The sequence below is a fragment of the Danio rerio genome, chromosome 25, assembly GCF_052040795.2.
Source record: "Danio rerio strain M-AB ecotype USA chromosome 25, GRCz13ab, whole genome shotgun sequence".
NCBI classification, from domain to species: domain Eukaryota; kingdom Metazoa; phylum Chordata; class Actinopteri; order Cypriniformes; family Danionidae; genus Danio; species Danio rerio.
This window is the reverse complement of record NC_141045.1, coordinates 31,179,981-31,206,298: the sequence shown is the minus strand read 5'-3', so window position 1 is coordinate 31,206,298 and position 26,318 is coordinate 31,179,981. Positions and strand designations below refer to the sequence as shown.

General features: G+C 37.1%; 2 protein-coding genes across 5 annotated transcripts in view; one reads left to right on the top strand and one right to left on the bottom strand.

The window, feature by feature from the left end:
- The window catches only part of nfybb (nuclear transcription factor Y, beta b), a 36,173-nt gene extending 20,831 nt beyond the window's left edge, over window positions 1-15,342 (bottom strand). The window contains exons 1-5 of one of the 4 annotated variants that reach the window (XM_087310721.1): window positions 15,278-15,342; window positions 13,499-13,592; window positions 12,583-12,716; window positions 11,302-11,499; window positions 1,002-1,080 (exon numbers count right to left, since the gene is read on the bottom strand). In XM_087310721.1, the coding sequence (XP_087166847.1) occupies window positions 1,002-1,080; window positions 11,302-11,499; window positions 12,583-12,716; window positions 13,499-13,592 (505 nt within the window). In that variant the 5' untranslated portion in view covers window positions 15,278-15,342. 4 annotated transcript variants of the gene reach the window in all.
- A 129-nt stretch (window positions 15,343-15,471) lies between these two features.
- On the top strand, window positions 15,472-25,534 carry LOC147830919 (uncharacterized). Its single transcript, XM_087312482.1, has 5 exons — window positions 15,472-17,187; window positions 23,512-23,646; window positions 23,960-24,020; window positions 24,103-24,805; window positions 25,395-25,534. The coding sequence occupies exon 1, from the start codon at window positions 16,639-16,641 to the stop codon at window positions 17,149-17,151; it is 513 nt and encodes a 170-aa protein (XP_087168608.1). The 5' UTR covers window positions 15,472-16,638; the 3' UTR covers window positions 17,152-17,187; window positions 23,512-23,646; window positions 23,960-24,020; window positions 24,103-24,805; window positions 25,395-25,534.
- The last annotated feature ends 784 nt before the right edge of the window (window positions 25,535-26,318 follow it).

Sequence of the window (26,318 nt, the reverse complement as noted above, 5' to 3'; positions counted from 1 at the left end):
TTGCTTACGGTTATTTTTGTTTATATAGTTTAATTATCATTTTTTTACAACAACATTGCTTTAATATGTGATTAACTCTCCATTAATGTGTAGTTAACTGTGAACAGAGAGAACTTTAGCGAAGACAGATTACTGTGCATAATTTTTATTCATGACAATAATTATCTTTTTTTTTTTAAGTCAATTGTTTTTCTTTGTTTTTTTTTTTTTAAATGTTTTGTTAAATAAAAAGTATAGTACACCGCTGTATTTAGCTTGTTTTGAGACATTTAAAATTTGTAGCTAAGAAATAATTATTGTTTGGTGTGGTCAGAGATAAATTTGGTAAATCCTTAATTTTGAGTTCTGAAGTCATGTGAAATAAAAACTAATTGTAATACAACACTATGAAACCATGGCCCATTTGCTCATACACGACACACAAAATGTGAAATGAATGAGGAGGCATGTGGACAAAACACAAAATCTAAAGTAATTTGAGCATGTCAAAGTCATATTTATGCATGTAAAAAATATTTTCCCAATAACAAAATTGTGGCTAGTGAAAATGCACAGTGGCTAGTAACGTTGGAAAACTACTAGCCACTGTGGCTGGTGATCAAAAAAGTTAATGTCAAGCCCTGCTTGTATTTATTAATCAGAGATTTAGTAATGTATTATTAAAATTAAAATTCATGCTTGACAACATTAGTTAACACACTGTGAGTGAACATGACAATGAACAACTTTATTTTCATTAACTAACATTGGCAAAGATATAGTAATAAATGCACCGTTGGTTATTTGTTCATGTTAGTAAATACAATAACTAATACAATCTTACTTTAAAGTGTTACCATTAAAATAAACAATAAAAATCTAAAGAGCTAATCCAATAATAGAATACGTACATATACAGCATCGAGTATTCCAGTGTAATAATATCGTATAAAATATTACAATGATATTAAAACAAAATAAATAATAAATTATACATCTATATAAGTTAACAAGGTACTTACCGAAAGACTCGTCAGTCAGCTCATCTCCCATACCTTCAGTTACAGTTACAGTGCTTATGCCCTTCTCTCCTTTCATCGCCTGAGAACATAAACACAAATGAAACATAAATGAACCCTTGTCTGCTTTTGGCGATGTTTTCATCCACTCGGGGGTGATTTTGAGTCTTAATTTGGCCCCAACTTTCTCTATGCTTTAGCAAATGGAATGATTTTTGTGACAAATCTTATTTTGATACATATTTTGGGAAAATGCTTTAAAATTTTACAAAAACTCGACAACACAGCACATTTTTTACTCTTTCAATAGTTGTTAGTGGCTGTTTTTGCCCCATTGACTTCCATCATAACAACATTTTTGATTGCAAAGTCATGACACCATATAATCATGCATTCCTGATTAGAGCTGGTTTTCCCTGTTGGGAAGAGGTACAATTTGTCATTTGTATTGTTGATCATCACATGCATTAGGAAGAACGCTTCTGGCCTTTAAAGGAAGTGCATTCATTTACTTTTCAGTTTAGTCTCTTTAATAATCAGTGGTCGCCACAGTGGAATAAACCATCAACTTATCCAGCATATGTTTTTATGCAGCGGATGCCCTTCCAGCTGCAACCCAGCACTGGGAAACTCCCATACACTCTTGCATTCACATACATACACTACGGCCAATTTAGCTAACCTAATTCACCTATAGCACATGACTTCTGAATGTGGGGAAACCGGAGTGTTGGGGAATTCATTGTGTATGAATTTCTGATGAATGTATTACTCTCATTTATATGCCTATTTGAGGGACTTCCGTATTATTTTTATTATTATTTATTATTATTTATTAAAGCAGCGCAAATGTTTGTGCATGCTATGATATTTTCACCTATGTCTTATTGTGCAATAATCTGGGGTCAAGCAACCCAGTCAGTTGTTAAGCCTGTAATGTCTCTTTACAAACAAACTTTAAAAGTAATGGATCAGAAACCAATAAGATGGCACTATTGTCAAATTCTTAAAAAATATCATTTGTTAAGTTTTGATAGTTTTTTAAAGTTTTCGTTTTTAAAAAACATGTTTAAGTGTAGACATGGTCTTGCTCCTAAAGTAGTTTGTGAGTTAATAAATAAACTCAGTAGTGATGGGGCGAAGACTAGAGGGGCAGTAAGTGGCAATTGTAGAATCCGCAGATGCAGAACCGCTGTGGGTCAGTCATCCTTTTCAGTTAAAGGTTCACATCTATGGAATGCCATGCCTGTTCATTAAAAGTTACAATCAGAACTTCCAGTTTTTTCTGTAAAGCTAAAAGAATGGTTGAAATCTTTACAGCAATGTGAACATTAAGCATTATTCTTTCAGGTTGGTCCCATTTACATTTCTCTTTATCCATATGGACTTGCATCTTATGTTTATGGCTCTGTAAATATTGTACATGTTTGCTGTATTGTGTTTTGTTCTAGCCGGTTTTCTTTATTATTATTATTATTTTTAATTTAATTTAATTTTTTTTTATGTAAAGCCTAACCAGGGACGAGGGCTGCAAATTAGCTTTATGCTATATGCCCTATGTACACAACATCGGTTATCTTTGTATAACAATGTCAAGTGTATTGTCCCTGTAAAATCAACAAGCAAATAAAAAAATATTATTATCTATTGTATTATTACCCATACCGGTGGCATTATTATCAGGTATGTGTGTGTTTTGGTATATAAAAAAGGCATTTTGTGTAAATGCAGTCAGAGATGAGAAGATAAATTAGAAGAGCAGCATTAATGTCACAATGAGGGTAGATTTATGAATGCAAGGCCATAAGGACACCTGTGTTCTGTTCTGTAACTCATGATAAGGCACACCTGCACATGCACGCACACGCATTTGTAATGACTTCTAAAAAAATATGAGTACCCATGAACTTCAGCTGAACTTACAGTTGACAGCTCAGTGTACAGTGAACAAGATATATTGCTGAGCATTGTTTTTTGGCTAAGTCATCGCTTTTGAAACAGGAAGGAAAAACCTTACTGGACATGGGTAAGACCCCTGAAAGACCCTGAGACTTTATTGGTGGCGGGCACCTGAGAGATTTAAGATTCCATAAGCGGAGAAGCTGATGGATGTTCGGCAGACACTCGAACGACCTGTCTCTGTTGCTGATGCTATAACAATAAACTGCTTTGCCTCAAGACTTCGGACATCTCAGACTTTGTCATTTTTTGAAAAGTTTGACTTAGAGAATATTTTGCAGACCAGAATCTTATTTCCACAACAGTAGCACCTGAAGGAAACCTACACAAACATGGGGAGAACACAGAAATACCAACTGGCTCAGCCAGGGCTCGAAACAGGAACCTGCTGTGAGATGACAACGTTACCCACTCCCGCACCGTGTCACCCCTTTATATGGAGTTATTTGGAGTATAGTGTGTGTGTGAACTTGCAAACTTTGGGCTCTATTTTGACGGTCCATGCGCAAAGTGCAAAGTGAAAACACATTCAGGGCATGTCAGAATCCACTTTTGCTAATATAAGGATGGAAAAATACGCTTTGCGCCATGGCGCATGGTCTAAAAGAATTGAGTTTATTTTCTTAATGAGTTATAAGTGTATTTTGAGAATAAACCAATCAGAGTCTCATCTCCCATTCCCTTTAAGAGTCAGTTGCATCGTGCCATGGTGCATTTGCTATTTACATGACGTAAAGTAAGTGTTAGTAGAAAAACAGAACATTTCACTAGCAAGAAAACAGTTGAATAGAGAATCTACAGCGCGAGAATGAGAGATAAATTATTAACTTTCACTTTCGCTCTCGTGAATAGGGAAACCTTGTACGCACAGACATCAATTAGCCTATAAATGATTAATTTAGTTTGTTAAGCGCAAATATTTGTTTCAAAACTACTTCTAAAATCAGTTCTAATTTCCAGCAAACGAATAAATGAACAATAATAACAAAGATTGTTCAAAAAACTGAGTTATATCCAAATACACATGCTGTGCTCCATATGGTCTGAAACCTGACAGGTGGACAAATCTAAGCTTGTTTTTAATAAAACAAATATAAATATGGATATAATAAATAATACTGCTAATAATAATAACATTATACAAAAGCAAATTGTTATGAATGAACTGAAAAAGCCTCCCGAGAGAAGGCATGAAGGCAGTGGTTTTTATATTTATGTAGGCTAGAAAATTATATGTTTTGTAATATTTTAATACTTTATATTTATATCCTATAAATATATCCTTAATATTTTAATTATTTTTCATATGTGAAGATATTTGCGTATTGCTCTATATCTTGCGTGTACTAAGCAGTGTGTAAGCGAGGCGCACAACTAACCCACTCTGCCAATTAATGTCTTAACTCTGCATACAGCTACAACTGAGTCGACACCTGTCATCAGAATCACCTTGATCTAGAAACATTATGGTCTCTGACCGAGATCAGATGGTCAGACCACTATATTGTAGTACAGAACAGGAAGCGGATACCTTGAGGCTACTAGCCTTGTGACAAGTTCATCATCAGTTAAGTGTCATTAAACCCCCTATCTTCATAAAGTTAATTTAAGACAAATGGGTAATTGATCATGAAAATTCTTTTCTTAACAAAGAGCTTGTGTTTGACCAGAGGAAATGGGGTTTTTAACCCCCACACAAGACAGAGGACTGACAGACTTTGGTCCTAAACAGAGAACTAAAATCCTCTCTAAAATGTATAAACTGTCACTAAAGGCCATGAAGGCCATGAAACCCCCTCATTTCAGCAGGGTGTTTTCACACCTCTACTTTGGAAAAAGTCAGAAAAGTGGACGTGTCCAGCTCTGTTTCGGGGGGAGTGTCGGAGGAACTAAAGTGGGAGGGTGTGGGAGTGTCTATTTGGGCACGCGCGAGTTTCAGTCAAAATACACACACATGAGAAAGTGATGGTGTTTAACCTACATGGACATCTGTAGTCGAATTATTTGCCAAATTATTAAATGTTGGACTTTAACTGCAGTTTGGCTCTTTCATTCAGGGAATTCATTCATGCCCCTCGCGACAAACGAGTTATTTGATTCGAGGAACTGCTCTAAGCGTGTATTTTTCATGCAATGTTTGATACCGCACGGCGAATGAGAGAAAAAAAACCTCCGCATTTCCCGGAAACTTAGATGCACACGACAGGTAGTGTCAGAAAGCCGCGTGTGTTATTCTGGTCACTAAATGCGGTAAAAACCCTACACGAGGTTAAAGTTTGGTTGTGATGCTAACATGTTTACACTCGGTGACTCGGTGCAATAGTTAACTTAGTTCGATACGAGCAAACTGAATAAACAAAGAGCACTGGTCGCTCACTTACCAAATCTGTAGAGACAGGACAATCACCAGTAACTAGAGCCGCGTCTTTATGAAGAGAAGACTACAAGCGAATCCAGATCTCAGCGTTTGGAGATGAGAACAGCTCTCAGGTAAACAATAATCCTCCTTAGACACGTAAGTTATTGTTATCGAGCGTCGCGTACAATGTTAATCCACACGTGACTCCAGATGAGCTCTCACAGAGAGAAAATGAAAACAAAACTTAACGGCAGCAAACTATAAAAGCAACACTTCACGCTTGTTTTGCCAACACAACGTGGCGTCTCTGTCGTGAAAACACTGTGACACTAATGAATATTAATGAAGTTGCACAATAGAGCGCGCTGATTGGTTTGAACCAAGCCTTACTCATGCATTAATGCAGCACACTGTAAGACGTTATAAGACTCACTCTGGCACAGACGCCCAGTCTGCACGCTGGAATACACGCTATTATGTCATGACCGTGACGCAGCTTCAAAAATTAGTTTCAAACCGGAAGTACGAATTTGCTTGAAATAACGCAAAAACAACCAATTTACACTTTTTAGTGAAATATAGGTGTCCTAATAGTGTTTATAGCAGTGTGGGACACATATACTACTGTCAACAGCTCAAAAAATGTGTTTTGGTGTTTTGTGACCCTTTAAGGCCCCATCCCAATTCTATTTTTTACCCCTACCAATTCCCCTTGGCCCTTGAAACAGAGCCTGAAGGGTCATTAAACTTTGTGTGTTTGTGTGTCATTGATGCTTTTCCAGCGAGTATTCAGTTACATGAGCAGATTACTGACTTATTTTGACCTTTGACCGAGGTGTGCGCACTAGACATGGGACGATAACCGGTTTCAAGGTTCACTGTGGTTTGAAAAAGTCACAATTTTAAAACTGCTAGTTATTTGTTAAACCGTTCCTGTGGTATATGTTAGGTTTTTTTTAAACATGTTGTCAAAAACAATTTTATTCATTTTTTAGGGCAACTGTATCTACAGCAGCAAAAGACCATCCACATCAAAAGCTACAGGTCAGCCCACGATTTAACAAACGTTTGACAAAAAAAAAAGCTTTTACAGGGCTCAACAATAAGGACTGCCCGGTGGCCTAGGGCCAGTGTGAGAGATGCTTGGGACAGTAGACAGGATCATTACTGGCCCGATTGGGACAGTACTGCCTTGTCACTAACATTTAATTTGTCTGCAACTATTTGTCAATTGCGTGCATTTTAAGTTTGTGCTTTTAAGTCTTTAAACACTACCTTGTCTTTGATGTCGTAAACACCATATTGCTTTAAGGTTCCTCTTATCTGATTTGGTGTTTTGAGCATGCAATTTTTTTCCATAACCTGGTAACAACCAGTACAGAGAAGAAACAGCAACAAGGCGGCAACATCAAAATATAAGGCTAAAAGAAAATGTCTGTTTCTAATGTCTTGGAAGCAGATTTATCACATTTACATGTGAACAACGTGAAAAAAAAATGAAGTGATGTTTTGCACAGTTTGCCGTCAGTTTGACAAGTCAGCCCACCCTTTGTTAAATAATTTCGAACTGTATTAAAATACCTCCACATTTTCCATACTACTCTTTTTGTTTGCATAACACTTTAATTAAATTTCTTTTAAGCATTAAAATTGTAGATTCACAAACTTTATTTTCGACACATTATTTAAAATATGCGGCTAAAATATAGCTATTAACTTCCCTTTTTTTTGGTGGGGCCAATGAAAATTTTGGCAGGGCAAGTAAAAATCTGAACCACTGGCCCGATCAGGCCAGTACAAAAAATCCTTAGCGTTGAACCCTGTTTTAAATCAACATCCAAGCATGTTATGGACCTGAACATTATAAAGAAAGGTATCCAAAGATTCCTTCCACAATGTAAAGAAATCAGTGATTTTTAAACTAATAGAGACAGCAGAAGTGAATGATTTATTTTCACTGTTTATCCTGTGCTGTATATTCATTTCCTTTGGCTTAGTCCCTTTATTTATCAGGGGTCCTCACAGCGGAATGAACCACCAACTCATCCAGCATAGGTTTACGCAGCGGATGCCTTTCCACCCAGCACTGAGAAACAGCCATACACTCTCTCATTCACACACATACACTATGGCCAATTTTAGCTTATTTAATTCACCTACAGTTCATGTCTTTGTACTGTACCCGGAGGAAACCCATGCCAAAATGAAGAGAACATGCAAACTCCACACAGAAATGCCAACTGCCCCAGCCGGGGCTTGAACCAGCAACCTTCTTGCTGTGAGGCGACAGTGCTAACCACTGAGCAACCATGCCGCCCCTTGTTGTATAATATCAAGAAAATTTAATTATCTTGCCTCTTTATTTATATAAGATGATTTTATACATGACCTATGGTCATGAGCTTTGGATCATGACCGAAAGGACAAGATCTCAGATACAAGTGGTTGAAATGAGTTTCCTTCGAAGGGTGGCAAGGCGCACCCTTATGGATAGGGTGAGGAACTCTGACACCCGGGAGGAGCTCAAAGTAGAGTTGCTGCTCCTCCACATTAAGAGAAGTCAGCTGAGGTGGCTCGAGCATCTGTTTCGGATGCTTCCTGGACGCCTACCAAAGGAGGTGTTCCAGGCATGTCCCACCGGGAGGCGGCCTCGGGGAAGACCCAGGACATGCTGGAGAGACTATGTCTCTAGGCTGGCCTGGGAACGCCTTGGGATCCCCCCGGAGGAGCTGGAGGAAATGTCTGGGGATAGAGAAGTCTGGGGATTTCACACTTGTAAACAATTGACACATTGGGTTCGCGTCATTCGCGCGGCTCTCGGTCCCGCCCCGACTCGTCAGCGCTACCAAGCCGACCAATCACAGAGCTTGCGCTACGCGTTGTTGCGACATGTAGTTACATTTTTTGAGAGGTGCACGTCAGTGAAGGCGACGGCCACGCTGAAGGGCTATGCGTCAGCGCCGTAGCATACGACGGTGTTTGACGCAGAAGTATAAATCAGCCTTAAGACTGCTGCCCCCGCGACCCGGCCCCGGAAAAGCGGCAGAAGATGAATGAATGAATGAATGGATTTTACACATATTTGGAAAGTGTAATGATTTGAATATGTTGCTTTTGTTTGTAGGAAATGTGCTGTGATGTATGTATAACTTTAAGAAGACTCAACTTACTTTAACCTGAGTGTAAGGTGAAGGAGGGGTATCCAGATGATGATTGTTAATGAAGATAAGATTATTAATAAAGTTGAATGCGTTTAAGGTTTAGATTATATGATGACCATGGTGCCATCCCTCTTTACAGTAAAACTGGAATGATATGCGTGCCATTGCTTTTTCTGTATGCCAAGTTTTTGATTTCCTCAGGATCTTTAGGCCCATTTAAGAGGTCACTAAAACCTCTCATGTAAAACTTGATGTTTGAAGCTACTTGAAGAGCTGCCACTGGATTTTACTGTGTGTTAAAGAATTTGTTATTTTAAGATTCTATTGCATGAAAGAGACATTTTCTATGCTTAGCTGACAGTGGGAAGATGTTTATTGTACCATTCTGATAAGATGTCTGCTAGAGAGCAAGAAATCCTTGAAGTTGATAAGTATTCTTTGTGTATGTGTGTGTGTGTTCTTCATCAGATGAAACTAGAAGGCTGGAGCTGAATTTCAAATTGCAAACAACAATTGCGTCGCGCCTTGCACCACATTGCACCGTGTCTATGATAGGGCCCAAGGTCTCAAGCTGGAAATGGAAATGATGGAATTTTTTTCATTGGTAGATCTTGCCTTACAGCAAGGCCAAGGTTAGGGATCTTGCATGGTTGGGGACCATTGCTCTAGAACACGGGTCACCAATCTTGCTCCTGGAGGGCCGGTGTCCCTGCAGGGTTTAGCTCTAACTTGCCTCAACACACCTGCCTAGGTGTTTCAAGTTTACCTAGTAAGACCTTGATTAGCTTGTTCAGGTGTGTTTGATTAGGGTTGGAGCTAAAATCTGCAGGACACCGGCCCTCCAGGAACAAGTTTGGTGATCCCTGCTCTAGAAGGTTGCAAAGTAGGAATCACTGGTCTCTTTATCAACTATGGTTTAATTTTGAAGCTGCTAGATGACAAAGACAGTGCTGTTTTAAAAATAGTTCAGTTATTTAGTAAAAGAAATGTAACAAATCTTTAAGCTTTACTTTTCTGTTTTATTGATTGTATTTAATAAGCAATAAAAATCACTGTGGGCCAGTTTGCGATGGCTATAATCTACTACCAGAGCATAGTATGGCCCCAGATTGTTTTATTTTTTTGCTTAGTGCCCTTAAATCTACAGGGCCTGCCCTGATAGATATTTTTCAAAACACTATTTTTAAGCTTAAAGTGCAATTTAAAGACTTAACAAGGTTAATTAGGCAAGTTAGTGTAATTAGGCAAATCATTGTATAATGATGATTTGTTCTGTACACAATCGAAATTAAATATTGCTTAAGGGGGCTAAAAATGTTGAGCTTAAAGGGTCACGAAACACCAAAACACATTTTTTAAACTGTTGACACTCGTATATGTGTCTTACACTGCTAAAAACACTATTAGGACACCTATATTTCACTAAAAAGTGTAAATTGGTTGTTTTTGCGTTATTTCAAGCAAATTCGTACTTCCTGTTTGAAACGAATTTTTGAAGCTGCGTCACGGTCATGACATAATAGCGTTGTATTCCAGCGTGCAGACTGGACGTCTGTGCCAGAGTGAGTCTTATTACGTCTTACAGTGTGTTGCATTAATGCATGAGTAAGGCTTGGTTTAAACCAATCAGCGCGCTCTATTGTGCAACTTCATTAATATTCATTACTGTCACAGCGTTTACGCCACAGAGACGCCACGTTGTGTTGGCAAAACAAGCGTGAAGTGTTGCTTTTATAGTTTGCTGCCATTAAGTTTCGTTTTCATTTTCTCTCTGTGAGAGCTCAGCTGGAGTCACTTGTGGATTAACAGTGTACGCGACGCTCGACAACAATAACTTACGTGTCTAAGGAGGATTATTGTTTACCTGAGAGCTGTTCTCATCTGCAAACGCTGAAATCCGGATTCGCTTGTAACGTTAGTCTCCTCTTCATAAAGACGCGGCTCTAGTTGCTGGTGATTGTCCTGTCTCTACAGATTTGGTAAGTAAGCGTCCAGCGCTCTTTGTTTATTCAGTTTGTTCGTATCGAATTAAGTTAACTATTGCACTGAGTGCAAACATAGCACCGCATTTTGTGACCGGAATAACACACGCGGCTTTCTGTTGCTACCTGCCGTGTGCATCTAAGTTTCCGGAAAATTCTGAGTTTTTTTTCTCTCATTCGCTGTGCGGTATCAAACATTGCATGAAAAATACACGCATAGAGCAGATCCTCGAATCAAATATCGCGTTTGTCGCGAGGGGCATGAATGAATTCCCTGAATGAAAGAGCCAAACTGCAGTTAAAGTCCAACATTTAATAATTTGGCAAATAATTCGACTACAGATGTCCATGTAGGTTAAACACCATCACTTTCTTATGTGTGTGTATTTTGACTGAAACTCGCGCGTGCCCAAATAGACACTCCCACACCATCCCACTTTAGTTCCTCCGACACTCCCCCCTAAACAGAGCTGGACACGCCCACTTTTCTGACTTTTTCCAAAGTAGAGGTGTGAAAACACCCTGCTGAAACAAGGGGGTTTCATAGCCCTTTAAAATGATTTTAAAAATTTTTTTAATAATTTTATTCTTTTATTCTAGCTGAAATAATATAAATAAGACTTTCTACAGAGGAAATCATATAATAGGAAATACTGTGAAAAATTCCTTGCTCAGTCAAACATCTTTGGGAAATAAAAAAAATGGGAAGGCTAATAATGGTGACTTCAACTGTATCTGACCCTCCAAGTTGTCATAGGTGGTTTAGTACTCCTTTTCACTCTTTCGATCACAGAACTTTTTGCGGAATGTTGTGTGATGATGCTACTAAAAATGTTACTTACCTCTCTGAACTTCTGCAGGTAGAGCTTCAGCGGCTCCACATACATGTCAAAACCCAGCGTGGACATTGCAAACAGGATGTCTTCGCCATTTATTGTCTTGCGTTTCTCCTGATGGCACCTCTCGCTGGCTTCTGAAGTGATGAAGCTGATGAATTCGCTCACACACTCCTGCACGCACTCCTTCGCATCCTTTGCTATCTAGTAGGAAGGAGAGAAATTTCATTCTTTTGAATGACATGAATGTGCAATAGTATCTGGATGCAGCCTTTATGATGCAAGCTGAGACTGCATCACTCAGCGATGCAATGTCAGACACAATGCACTCAAATGGAGCTAGTGACGTCACTGTGACGGGTAGGGTTAGGGGTGGGGTTAGGTGAGCCCGTTAAAAAGTATTGGATGCAGCCCAGATTGCACTGCACCAGGTCTGCAGGTCTTTCTCTGAATGTGCCAAATTTTACCTCATGTCAACTTTAAAGGGATAGTTCATGCAAAAATGAAGTCATCATTTATTCATTTGTTTTAAATGTGTGCAATTTTCGTCCTTCACTGTAAAAAATTGCAGGGTTTCACACAATTCCTTCATGCCATCTCAAGCTATCTTAAATTTAAGTGGATTGAACATAAAATAAGTAGGTTGTCCCCCCCAAAAAATCTTAAGAATTGTGTTGTTTAAGCTTATTTTTAAAGAAGCATTTTGAACAAGCAGCAAATTTTTTTTTTTTGAGTGCTCAGGTTAATCAAAAAGAAAATATTTTAAAGTGTGTTGGCAACTGAGCAGTTGATATTACCATAGTCCCATAGTATTTTGCTCCTACTATGGAAGACAAATGTCATCTATTTGGCTACCGACATTCTTTAAAATATCTTTTTGATCGTAAAACTAAAGAAAGAATCTTATTTAGGTTTGTAACAAGTGGAGCTTGAGTTAAGTTTCAATTTGCAGTAAACTGTTTATCTGATGTATTACTTGCAGAAAAGAAAAGAATAAACACATTTGAACAAATGTGTACTGAATGGTGGGCAAAAAGGGTATCTTTTTAATACATGGAAAAAAGTGCAAGCTAATTTTCCTTCTCTACATTTACATTTAGTCATTTAGCAGACGCTTTTATCCAAAGCGACTTACAAATGAGAACAATAAAAACAATTCACACAACTATAAGAGCAACAATGAATAAGTGCTGTAGGTAAGTTTCAGGTATGTAAAGTGTAAGAGGCAAAACATTAAGAATTTTTTTTGTAGTACTCTAATCCAAATTTTTATTGAAAACGACATACTTTTCCAGTTTGTGGGATCGCATTCTTCATTATTCTGGCAACGTTGGCGATGGGGAGATAGATGTCTTGCTCCCGTAGGTTATCCTTGCTTCCATTACCATCTTCATGATCATTGAGCCCATCATCACCTTCGTCTTCACATAAAGCATACAAACAAAACATTACAATACAAAATAATTAATATCTAAAGCAATAAACAGATAATTTAAACAACAAAATTAATTAAAACAGTTAAAATTTGACAAATACATCTAACTAAAAATCTAAAAAAAATACATATTTTATATTACACTGAATATACTTATTTAATATACAGTTGAATTCAGAATTATTAGCCCTCCTGTTAATTTTTTCCCCCAATTTCTTTTTTTTCAACACATTTCTAAACATAATAGTTTTAATAACTCATTTCTAATAACTGATTTATTTTATCTTTGGCATGATGACAGTCAATAATATTTGACTAGATATTTTGGAAGACAGCTATACAGCTTAAAGTCACATTTAAAGGCTTGACTAGGTTAATTGGGTTGACTAGGCAGGTTAGGGTAATTAGGCAAGTTATTGTATAACGATGGCTTGTTTAGTAGACTATTGAAAAAGTATATAGCTTAAAGGGGATAATAATTTTGTCCTTAAAATGGTGCGTAAAAAAATTAAAGCTGCTTTTATTCTAGCCGAAATAAAACAAATAGGACTTTCTCCAGAAGAAAAAATATTATCAGACATACTGTGAAAATTACCTTGCTCTGTTAAACTTCATTTGGGAAATATTTAAAAAAAAGGGAAAAAATTCAAAGGGGAGCAAATAATTCTGACTTCAACAGTATATATTTTATTAATAAATAATTTATTTAAAAAACAAAATTATTGCCATATAAATCATTTGGAATCATTTAAATATCCTTTCACCTACCATCCTGAGCATGTAGAACAAAATGGCTACTCGCCATATATTCTCCTGTCATGCCAAGTTGGGAGGCATCTGTGGTTGAACTGTCTCCGTCCATCTGAAACAATAACATAACAGCATTACAGCTAAATATTTTCACGGGGTCTTAAATCCAAGAAAGCTGCCTACTGAGACAGCATTTTTTAATGATCGCAGAGCATTTGTATCTATAAACTTGAGACAGTTATAATGCATGTAAAATAATTAAAGACATTAATATGAGTACCTGTTTTATTCTTCAATTAACACACATACAGTGCTCAGCATATATAAGTACACTGCTCACAAATCTATATTTTAATGTTATATTTTCATAGGAAGCTATACAATATTATATTTGTGTATGTACTTTAGTCAGTACCGAAGCCAAATCTGGAGCTTATCTAACAAAATAACGTAAGATAACGGTCCAAAAACTAGCACACCCAAATTTATGTTATAGAAAAATATTAAATACAAATTTAAAAAAAGAGGAAAAATCAAGAGAAGCAAAAACATTGAAAAATTTAGTTGAAATTTTGTAGGTTGTAATAATTTCTTGAATATTTTGCTTGAGTTTATTTGTATTATCTTTCAATTTCCAAATATGTTTGGTGACTAAAATATTATTTTAATAAATATATGTTTAATAAATCTGTTTTGTTTAAATGCACCAAAAATATATTGCCTATATTCACTGAGAAATGGATACAAATATTAATTTTTCAAATGGGGTGTACTCAGTTATTATATACTAAATTGTATATATTTATGACCATGTTTTGTAGGGTATATTTTAATAATTTTAGCTTTCTTCTGTCTTGTGAACTATATAAAAATCTTCTGCATCTCATTTCTTACTTAAGACAGTGCTAAAACAGTAATATGCATTTTGTAGGATCTCTCCCATTTTCTCAAAATAATTCACATTTTCACAAATTATGCAAAACTTAAGATAAAGGTCCTAAATTGATGCCCAAATTTATTTGTTAGGGGAAAATCATATATAAAAATATATACAGAATTAATAGTTTTTGTTGTTGTTGCAATATCGCATTTGAATTTAAATGTTTTATCTATTTCTAAAGATGTTTGGAAACCAAACCATATAACTGTTTAATAAATACGTGTTGTTCAAATGAACTAAAATATTACCTCTATTAACTAAGAGTTAATGAAAATATACATTTTCAAAATGGGGCGTACTCATTTAGTATGCTGAGCACTGTAACGTAAACTGTTATTTATCAAAATTAAGTGTTGACTAAATTCATCATTTAATAATAACTTAGGCAAACTAAAATATACCAGGACATACTATTTCATATTCTGACAGTGCAATAGTATCTGGGTGACAGTGACACTAAGTTAGATCACATTGCTGTATTTTATTGGCTAATGTAAACATCTCACCGGCGCTAGCAATGGTCATGAATCATATACGTGTTTATTTATCAGAATACACATTTTCCTCAGATAAACTTCTGTAAACAGCTATTACAACTGGCGGATGTGTGAACAGCAGAAGAGGGCAGCTGTCTGGACAAAGTCAAAGCAAACGTAAATCCGTCGTAGTAAACAAAGGGGCCGAGCACCATGACGAGCTTTTTACACTTATTCCCACAACGACAAGCTGTTTTTCATACCGCGCGCTTGATTCCTCATTCTCTCCGCCAACTAATCATAAAACCCTCGCGCGCGGAGATTTCCATTCGATGTAACGAAATATGGGTTAGCAATCATTGGCCGGAGCCGCACACTAACCTGCGATGAAGCCCTGGTTGGTTCTCGCCTCAGCTCGGCCGTTTGGTTGGACAGAAAATGGCTGCGGGAGAGCCAGTCCCTGCGCAGGGTTGAGCAGCGCTCGAGGAGGAGCCTCAGCCGGACACCAGATGGCGCTATAGACCTGTTCAAACACCATGCTTTCAAATGGCGCTCCTTGTTAGTAGTGTGCTAAGCATAAATACACCCCTCACAAATCTCTCTTTTAAAGATGGATGCTTTATATTAATATATGTGCAGGGCTGGACTGGGACAAAAAAAATCGGCCCTGGCATTTTGGAACAGAGCGGCCAACTACACTCCCTTGAATATGTTTACCAACCCACTCTAAAGCACAAAAGCCATATATTGGAAATAATGAGATTTGACAAATTTAAAGTTAAAAAACTTTAAAAATGTAATTTATTATTATAATAAAATTATAATTCACACTGGAATTCCATCTTGTGTGTGCCTGTGGGTTTTGAGGGAGCCTATATTGAATAATGAACATAACAAAAACTGCTGACGCACACGTTGATTACCAAAATAAAGATAAATAATGTTTCAGAGACCCTTAACGAATGTTTAACTCAACAATGAAACATTAAACATAGTTTAAAGATTGTACATTGTCAATCAAATGAAACAATTAAAAATGCAACAAATATTTGTTTAAGCAAGAACTACAAAACTAAATGTAAAAAATACTATTACTTTTGCTTAGTTTGCACACTAGTTTGGTCATGTATAAATATTATTATAACCACATTGTATAAATATTATTGTAACTATGTGCTTATACATTGGGTTCGTCGGCATTAAAGCCAAAACTGGAACTATTTAAACCAAAAAAAATTGTTGCAATAACTCATTTGAAATTAAATATATTATCATTATTAAACATTATCGGTGATCAAACTTGTATTTTATGATTATCTGTATAATAAAACGGGTTTAAAAGTATGAAACGTATGCCGATTTCAAAACGTATGACGAAGTTAAATAGTAAAAATATAATAAAAAACGGGCACAATATTTTTTATTTATTTATTTATTTAGGTATATAGGCCGTTTATTATTATACACCTAATAATTATTAGGATATTTTATGTATTTAATACTATTAAACAAAACTGCACGGTACAAACATACAGCCAGTGCTGCTCTAATTGACTTAACGCTGATATCAATTGTGTACATTTAAATGACCCTCGTCTTTCTGTCACCATGGCAACTTGAGTTGTTTTAAAAATCCACACAACTATTATCAATCATTGCGTTACAAAACTCTGAACAGATCCCCTGTTGGTCAAGTTTCATCAGTTCGTCTACTTTGGCAATCTGTTTTAAAGTTGTTCATTATGAAGCTGCGGAGCTCAAGAACCAGGTCTCTCCCTGCACATCTTAAGGACTTCTTGCTGGACCGTGTCTCTTCCAGTGAGGCGGCCAGGCCGGACACAAACAGCTGCATGGCAGACACACCTCTGGAGGAGCGTCACCTGAGGAACGCGGCAGTGCTTCCTGCCCTCCTTCCCGCAGCCTCAGCCTCCTCAGTGGGTGAGTGTCCACAAGAGGAGCCGCTCTCCATCAACGGCCGGAGTGTGCAGGAATACCAGCACATCTATAACAGTGTGATGATGGACTCCACTATGAAGGCGCGCCGTGGCCGCTACAAACTTCAGAGGGGGCTGAAGATAAAGCAGCGGCTGTGGGAGAAGCTGGACCGGCCTGCACTGCTGGAGACCGAGCTGCCTGATGGACGAGTGGTCATCACGGAGAGCAGGTCCAGCTCCAGCGTCGCTCCTCGTATCATGGTGGACATCAGCAAAGAGCCGCTGCCCAGGGAGCCCCGAAGAAAGAAGGCGAGGCACTGAGCCATCCTATGGTGCCGGATGGAAGATCAAGGGCACGTATGTACATACTGTATATATTGTATATAGTTACAGAATAAGTTTGCATTACATTCACACATCACAAGTTTTCATCACATATCTGCATGTTTTGGTGATTGTCAGTGCTGTTGCTCTCGGGTCGTTGGGTTCTTTTGGATGGTTTGTTGTTGGTTGACATGCATTAAGCAAGGTTTTCTAGGTGGTTTCTTGCGTGTTGCTGGTCTCCTCTGAGTGGTTTTTGGCACATTAGTGGTTGTTAGGGTTGTTAGTGTTGGCTGTTTGTGTTAGGGTAGGTTAGGGTCCCTCACTCGGTTTGCAGCTTGACGTGCTGTGAGGGCTTGTGTGCATCAGTGATGCTGAGAGCTACGCCACTGGTACTTCACAGCTACCGGTAGGGTCACCCATAGTGGACAGGTCTCAGCTGAGATGCCCGACCAAGACAAACCACCTGATTCTGGACAGCATGAGATTGGCCTGATGCTCCAGACAGAAGATGTCACCTGAATGACCAAAAGAATTTAAATGACTGCTTATGTGGAGTTTCAGATGGACCAGGGCAAACTACTTTTAGATCTTCTCTGCAATATATATATATACCACACACACACACACACACACACACACACACACACACACACACACACACACACACACACACATACAAAAAAAAAAAAAAAATATATATATATATATATATATATATATATATATATATATATATATATATATATATATATATATATATATATATATATTATATATATATATAATAAAAAATAAGATTTCAGTTTATTATTGTGTTAAATGTGAAAATAAGTTAGCAAGTAAACATTTACAAAAATAATCTATAATACAAAGAAATACAGATTTAAATGGCACAGAAAATTATGACAAAATTATTTTGTGAGTGTGACATCCTTTTATTTCAAAGAATCAAGTTTATTGTACTTTATTGCATTTTAATAATGCAAGTATGATTTTCCAAAATGAAAATAATCTTAAGAGTAAGAATCTAAAACTTCCAGTAGGCAGTAGTGTAAAGTAACTAATTACAAATACTCAAATTACTGTAACTGAGTAGTTTTTATCAGGAATTGTAATTTACCAAGTAGTTTTTAAAATGTGTACTTTTACTTTCCCTTGAGTACATTTTTAGTGCTGTATCTGTAATTTTACTACAAACTACTATCTGGACTGTTTAAAACATGAATTAATTCAGAAAGACACACAAAAGATCTTGGTTGTGGCTTTTAACGTAATGTTTAATTCTTACTACTTTTTTCATTGTTAAATTAAAAAAAGTTGTAAATTTGACCTAATTTATGACGTATGATGTATTCTCAAATCTCTTAGTGGCCATGAGCAAAAATCTGACTTCAGAGTTTTAATTTAAGAATTATTATTGACCTAGATATTACTATTACTTTATTGCTACTACTAGTCAAGGGCGAGGACAGAAATTTTAAAATAAGGGGACCTTGGTGAACTAAGGTTGGACCTCATTGCCTACTCTTAAACTTAGTGTATAATAACTAGTTTCTTATATCTATGATCTCTGATAATGTAGTAATTGATTTAATGAGTGACATTTTAGAGTATCCAATCCCTATTTTTTTTTATAAATGAGCAATTTCATGCAAATGTCAACCTTGCCATGAAAAATAATTAAGTTTTCACCAAAATAGAGAAACCGTTTCTAAATTTTTTGTGTTAGCAAGTATTTTACAGTACTTTAAAAATATTAAAAGATTTATCTGTCAGTGTTTCAACCTATTATATTTAATTTGTCAAAATCACAAGTGGCAATTACACAGCTGTCACATCCATAACGGAAAAGTGTAACATCCATAACAACACTTTTTCCTCATAAATGCAAAAATGTCAAATAAAATAAAAATCAATAATTTTTAATTCTATAGTAAGCCGACTCATATCTGTTTAATTAGCATTGTTTCTTTTGGGTTGTGCAGTTTAACTGACAGAATTTCTACAAAGTCTGTTGTGGACTGTAATTCGCAAACTTTTTTTGTCACATCCGTAACGCATGTCTATTTTTCTATTTTAAAAAAAATGTTTACAAATTAATATTTTTCTGATCCCATAACTCTGTGGTTAGTTGTTTTGGAAAATAAAAACAGATTTTTCAATATAATGTTAACGTATACTTTCTATATGAACTTATGTTTTGAGTTTTTACTGCAAATGTCACATCCATAACACTGGAATTGCCCACATAAATAAATTGCAAAAATGTGCGGAGAATTCAGTTCAATTCAATTCACCTTTATTTGTATAGCGCTTTTACAATGTAGATTGTGTTAAAGCAGCTTTATAAAAAAGATCATAATAAATTGAAACAGTGTGGTTCAGTTTTCAGAGTTTAAGTTCAGTTTAGTTTAGCTCAGTACAGTGTGGTTTAATAATCATCACTACTGAGAGTCCAAACACTGAAGAGCAAATCCATCGATGCGCAGCTCTACAGACCCCGAACTATGCAAGCTAGTGGCGACAGCGGCGAGAAAAAAAACTTCACCAATTGGCGAAAGTGAAGAATTAAAAAACCTTGTGAGAAACCAGGCTCAGTTGGGCACGACCAATTCTCCACTGGCCAAACATCTTGTGCAGAGCTGGAGTCTAGACACAACGGAGGCTGGAAGCTGGACCTCAGCGAAGATTCGTCTGTCCCTGGAGTGTCACAGGAATCAGTCTAATGCTCGGCACTCCTCCATGACCACCACAATAGCTGCTCAGGATACGGCCTGGACCAGGATATGGAAACCTTGGGATAATCTCGTCGCTGGTCTTGGATCGAATCAGTGGCGCTGCGTAGTCTGAGGGCCTAGTATCCCTTGGTGGAAATAGAGAATAAAGAAAATAAGTAGCGTAGCTGCTGTTCTTAGTGAATAAACGAGCTGCAGAAACCTGTGTGGAGCACATTCATGTATCATACCGCTAAGTAATGCCCTGAGTGTATGCTTTACTAAAAAGATAGGTCTTTAATCTAGTTTTTTTTTTTTTTAAGATTTGTTTATTAGATTTTTTTGACAGTTAACAAACAAAGTAAAAAGAGACAATAACAGTACAAACAGAAAAATATATATATATAACAGTACAACATTGATAAAAATAAATAAATAAATAAATAAATAAATAAACCACACTATAACCCTCATATTGTGCGACACACAGTATATGACATGCATAAACACTATATGATGTGCATAAATCAATTTTCAAATTGAGCATATAAACAGGTCTGTACGAGACGTTGAGGTTGACAGCATGGTGTATTAAGTAAAATAAACAGTAATAATAAAATAAAATAAACAAACAGAAAAAAATAGAAAAGAAATTAAAAAAAAAAAAAAGCGAGAAAAAAAGGGAAAATGTATTAAACTAAATAGGCTGGGGGGTGGCACATTCTTAACTTGTGGTTTTATGTCAAGAAAAAGTTGTATGTTCGTGCTATATCAGCAACACTAATACTCAGCTGGAAGCACAGATCAAAACAAAAATGCAAGAATGGCAACCATTCACTCCACAGTAATTGCCTCAAGTCTCAGAGATTTAACATGTTCCAAAAAAGGCAACCAAATATTAGAAAATTTGACCACTGAACCTCGAAGACTATGTTTAATTTTTTCTAATTTAACAAAAAATAAGGCATCTTTAATCCACTGAGTATGGGATGGGGGTTGAGGAGACTTCCACTGCAACAAGATGCACCCCCTAGCTAATAATGACAGAAAAGCTATTAATTTAGAAAAATAAAATGGTAACTCACAGTCAGGGGGAAGAACTCCAAACAGGCCAATTAACGGAGAAGGATCAATATTAATAGATGTAAATGCTGAAAATGAATCGAAAACAGACTCCCAAAAAGAAAACAAAGCTGGACAGGTCCAAAACATGTGAACTAGATTTGCAGGTTCAGCATGACATTTGTCACAGGTTGGATCAATAGCAGGGAACATGCAAGCCAGTTTACACTTAGACCAGTGAACTCTGTGAACTACTTTGCACTGTAAAATCCCATGGCGAGCACATACAGATGATGTATGGACCTTTTGTAAAATTGTTGACCAAATATCTTCTTTTATGTCTATGTTAAGATCCCTAGCCCAAATAAAACGCAAATTATCAGATGTAGAAGTATGAGACGTGAGCAAGGAGTTGTATATTTTAGAGATGGCTCCATTTTGACCGGGATTAATATTAGAGATGGTATCGATCAGGGTAGATGGTGGTATAGTAGGGAAACCGGGAAAGTATTTACGGACAAAATCCCGAATCTTAAAATATCTGAAAAGTTGTGACTTTGGTAGACTATACTTTTGAGTTAGTTGTTCAAATGGCGCAAAAATATTATCAATGTAGAGGTCTTTGATAGAAACAATTCCACATCTCACCCATGTTACAAAAGCCTTTAATCTAGTTTTGAATTGGGAGAGTGTGTCTGAGCCTCGGACATTATCATGAAGGCTATTCCAGAGTTTGGGAGCCATAAATGAGAAGACTCGACTTCCTTTACTGGACTTTGCTAATCTAGGTACTACTAGAAGCCCTGAGTATTGAGATCTTAAAGAGCGAGTTGGATTGTAGCGAGACAGAAGCTTGGTTAAATAAACAGGAGCTAGATTATTTAAAGCATTATAGGTAAGAAGCAATATTTTAAATTTAATACGAAACTTAACAGGCAGCCAGTGTAAGGAGGATAAAATTGGGGTGATATGATCATATTTTCTTGACCTGGTAAGAACTCTGGCAGCTCCATTTTGAACAAGCTGACATTTATTAATAGAGAATGCTGGGCAGCCAGCAAAAATAGCATTACAGTAATCCAGCCTAGAAATCATAAAAGCATGGACTAGCTTTTCTGCATCTGAGATGAATAACAAACCTCGTAACTTAGCGGTATTTCTCAGATGAAAGAAGGCAGTTTTTGTGACATGAGATATATGATTTTCAAAAGTTAAATTGCTGTCTAATATGACATCCAGATCTTTTATAGTTGAGCTAACGCTAACTTTGTATCCCTCTAACTAAAGGTCGACTTGTGAGATCTGCTGTGTACAGGATTTTGGCCCAATAAATAATAATTCTGTTAAGTAATAGAGAATCCAAAATGTCATGAGGCCAATAGAAAACTGATTGTCATTCAGCTAGAATTAAAATAATTTTTTAAAAACTGATTGCGATACTTAAATGATTTATACTTTATTAAGCTAGACAAAACACACAATGAAAATTAAGCACAGCAATAAGGTTGCCGTTTCGAGCCCTTGCTGGGTCAGTTTGCATTTCTGTGTGAAGTTTGCATGTTCTCCCCGGGTTTCCTCCGAGTGCTCCGGTTTCCCCCACAGTCCAAAGACATGCGGTAAAGGTGAATTGAATAAGTGAAATTGGCCGTAGTGTATGTGTGTAAAAGAGTGCGTACGAGTGTATTCCAGAGTTAGGTTGCGGCTTAAAGGGTATCCGCTTTGTAAAACATATGCTGGATAAGTTGGCGGTTCATTCCGCTGTGGCAACCTGATTAATGAAGAAACTAAGCCAAAAAGAAAATGAATGAATGAATGAATTATTTTGACCAGCAAATAAGAATAGTCAGCTGGACAGCACTTCTAGTTTCATTTTCAGAGCTGCTATCATCTATGCAAAGTGCGGAGCAACAATCGGACAGTTCCATTTTTGTCTAAAGGAAAGGGTCTTTAAATTTAATTGACAAACTCTGATTGAAAGTATTCCCCCTTACATTCGTTACATGCTTTCATTGCAGAATTTTTAAGCTTTAAAATATTTTGTCTGGGTGGGCCAGCCTTCAATCTGAGTGGGTCAGAGCCACACTGGCCTCTGTTCTATTAGGTATTAATTCAATTGAATTCACCTTTATTTGTATAGCGCTTTTACAATGTAGATTGTGTCAAAGCAGCTTCACATAAAAGATCATAGTAAATTGGAAAAGTGCAGTTCAGTATTTAGTGTTTAAGTTCAGTTCAGCGTGGTTTAATAATCGCTACTGAGGGCCTAAACAAACAGTTATTACTATATAGTGCTATTGACCTAGTTTTTTATAGTGAATGACATCCAGTTTTTTTTTTTTTTACAATTATTGCAATACATTTAAAAAAAAATCAATTTTCAATGTCAATCAGTCAGATGACCTGTTTTGTTAGAAACAACTGGAAATTAATTTAAGACACATCAGATTTCTCTCTAATGAAATTAAAAGAAAAACATTCTCACTGAATTTCTCCAGATGTAGATGCCCAAAGACATCTTCCTGGTGCATGAGTGTTCATAAGGCTTTTATCAGTACAGCAACACAAATGCTCTTGTGTGCAGGAAGCAGTTCTTCAGACAGGAAGCGGAGAGCAGTACTTTGGGAAGCCCTGCTGCTGCTGAGCTTCTAGAGCACTTGCAGTCCAGATACCGGATCTCTGCTCACCTGCACTCAACTCAACACTGATGCAGCACCAGGTGGGTTCTCATTCACTGACACTCTGTACTTTTGACAAATTAAAGCTTTTGCTTGCCTTTGGATTAAGCTTGTTTCATACAAAAATCATTAGAAAATCTGTTAAACAAAAATATATATCAGTTATGCACATATTAATTGTAATAGATACTCTAGATCTGTTGCAACTTATGCATATTTGAAATTTAGTGTCCTAAAAGGTATTTTAAACAAAAAGGAAACACTTTTCTTGCAAATGGCTAGCATATTTGATAAAAAGGCTAAGAATAAAATGTCGATTTAAAATGAATAACAATAAACTGTTTGTCTTTTCAGGTGAAGAATAATGCTGCCCTGAAGATCAGCAAGTTTCTCTCTAACGAATGTCTTCCTTCAAGTAATGATCCTGCTGTTTCCGTCTTCCAGCGTTTAGTATGTAGTGAGATTCTGAAGTAGATTAAGTTGTTTTGTCATTGCAGATTGTGGGGGAAGCCCTTGCGAGAAGCTGGAGTTTGATCTAGAATGGTTGGCCATCTTGAAAGCGACAGACCACCTTCAGTTTCTAGATCACTCCGCTGGACAAAAGACACCACAGCAGATACAAAACAGATTACAATGATCACAGTTGCTTTTTTTACCTGACACCGTATTGACAAAATTGGCTTAGGATTTCAAGGAATAGTTCATCCAAAAATAAAATAAAAAAATAACCCCAAAATTCACTTAGGGACTGTAACAAGAGTGGTAAGTAATAACAGTTTATTTTAAGGATGGCAGGTTAAACAGATACTAAATATTGATTTACAGAATGGATATGGCTGGATCTAAAGGAGCTGGAAAGACTTGAGCAGGGGTGGCCAACCCTGTTGCTGAAGAGCCACCTTCCTGCAGATTTCAGTTGCAACCCATATCAAACACACCTGCCTGTAATTATCACGTGGTGGTGTTCGGGTCCTAATTAATTGGTTCAGGTGTGTTTGAGATGGGTAGCAACTGAAATCTGCAAGAAGGTGGCTCTCCAGGAACAGGGTTGGCCACCCCTGGACTAGAGCATAGATATAGATGGGCAGGAACACAGGCAACCAGAAACAAGGGGAACAACAACAACCAGACAGGGGACCAGTATAGACCACACTAGAAAGGAGAGACGCAGACATTGGAAATTACAAGAAAACACAAGAGGTGAGTACATTCAAATAGATTGATAATACTGACCATGAAGAGATTGCAGTTCTTCGTATTGCAACAAGACCAGACACTAAATGAAGCTTGGTGACGGATTATATAGGGCTGAGGAAATGATGTCCAGGTGTGGGGCTAATCAGAAATCATGTGACGGGGATTGTAGTTATTGTGGTGGTTGTGAATTGGAAGAACCTGGTCGTACGATTGGTCTCACACAATCACATGATGTGATTTTGCAGGTTAGAGTTCTCCAAGCTTAAATTTTCCAATGCAGAGAACTGTGAAACTTGTTATACGAGCTTGCATTGCCAGTCTCCCGAATTTGCATACATAAGAATGGAAGTCTATCGGAAAACTGCTGTGTGACTGCGGCTTTTATGAATGTTTATGGGGTGGTTTTCATTTTTGGGTGAACTGTTCTTTTAGCTCGGTCATAACAGTGGAGTTAACATATTTCCATGACATACACAATAAAATAAGCACAAATTACAGTAGTCGTCTGAATTGAGGTCCCAGTAGTCAATATTTTGCAGATGAATTCAATTCTAAGTCTATGTATGTCATCCTGTTCCTCTGCTTCTTTCAGGTGGGATTTCAGTCCATCAGACAGACATCTACATCCTGGTTGGTAAAGCAGACAGACTTACAGGGAGTTTTTTTTTTCAGCTTTCTTCGATAACTACAAAATTCAGAAAAACAGTTAAACATTTAAGACATTATAAATTACTTCATTGTCACTTTTATTAAATTTAAAGCTGCAGTAGGGGATCTGCCAAAATGCTAACTGTTTAGCATACTATCTTTGAAAACACAGTTTCCCTCTGCCGTCCAAAACCACGGCTCCTGATATCATGAACGTGCGCTGTAATGAAGTTCACGGCCCTTTGGCCGCCAGGAAGGAGGAGGCGGAGAACCGACGCAGTTTTAAATTATTTATTAAAAACAGGGACGGCAGCTCCTCACGGAGAGTGCCGTCTAAACCAAAACAAACGGGTGGCAGCTCCTCACAGAGACTGCCGTCAAACTGAAAGCAAAAGTAAAACAATATGCCCGGGCCCGGTCCTCTCTCGGCTTCCTCTGCCATCGTTCCTCCTCTTATAGTCCAGAGCTCCTTCTGTGGGATCCGACGCCGCTGCGCAGCACAGGTGCATCCACTTATTCCGTTCCCACGGCTCTCGGACCCCTTTTGCCACACGCGCCTTAAAGATTACAGTAGACAACCTACTAGATCATGTCATTCGCCAGTTAGAAAACTGTAGAGTACTTTATAATACTACAATTCCCAACGATAAACTGTATTATATCTAGCACGTTTTCAGTTGTGTAACAAGCAAAACTTGTCATAATGTGCAATATTTTTTGCCCAGCAGGGGTCGCTGGTCTCACTCTCTCACGCGCTTAGTCCTGCTGACTACAAGTGGTTGGCTGGCAGTGTGCAGGAATATCATTTATTACTAAGCCATGCTTGCAAGCTATTTCAGACTAATAATACAAAGTAGCATGGTAAACA

Bases quoted from the DNA above. Each gene is read 5' to 3' on its own strand.
- LOC147830919 (XM_087312482.1), top strand. From the start codon at position 16,639: ATGAAGCTGCGGAGCTCAAGAACCAGGTCTCTCCCTGCACATCTTAAG.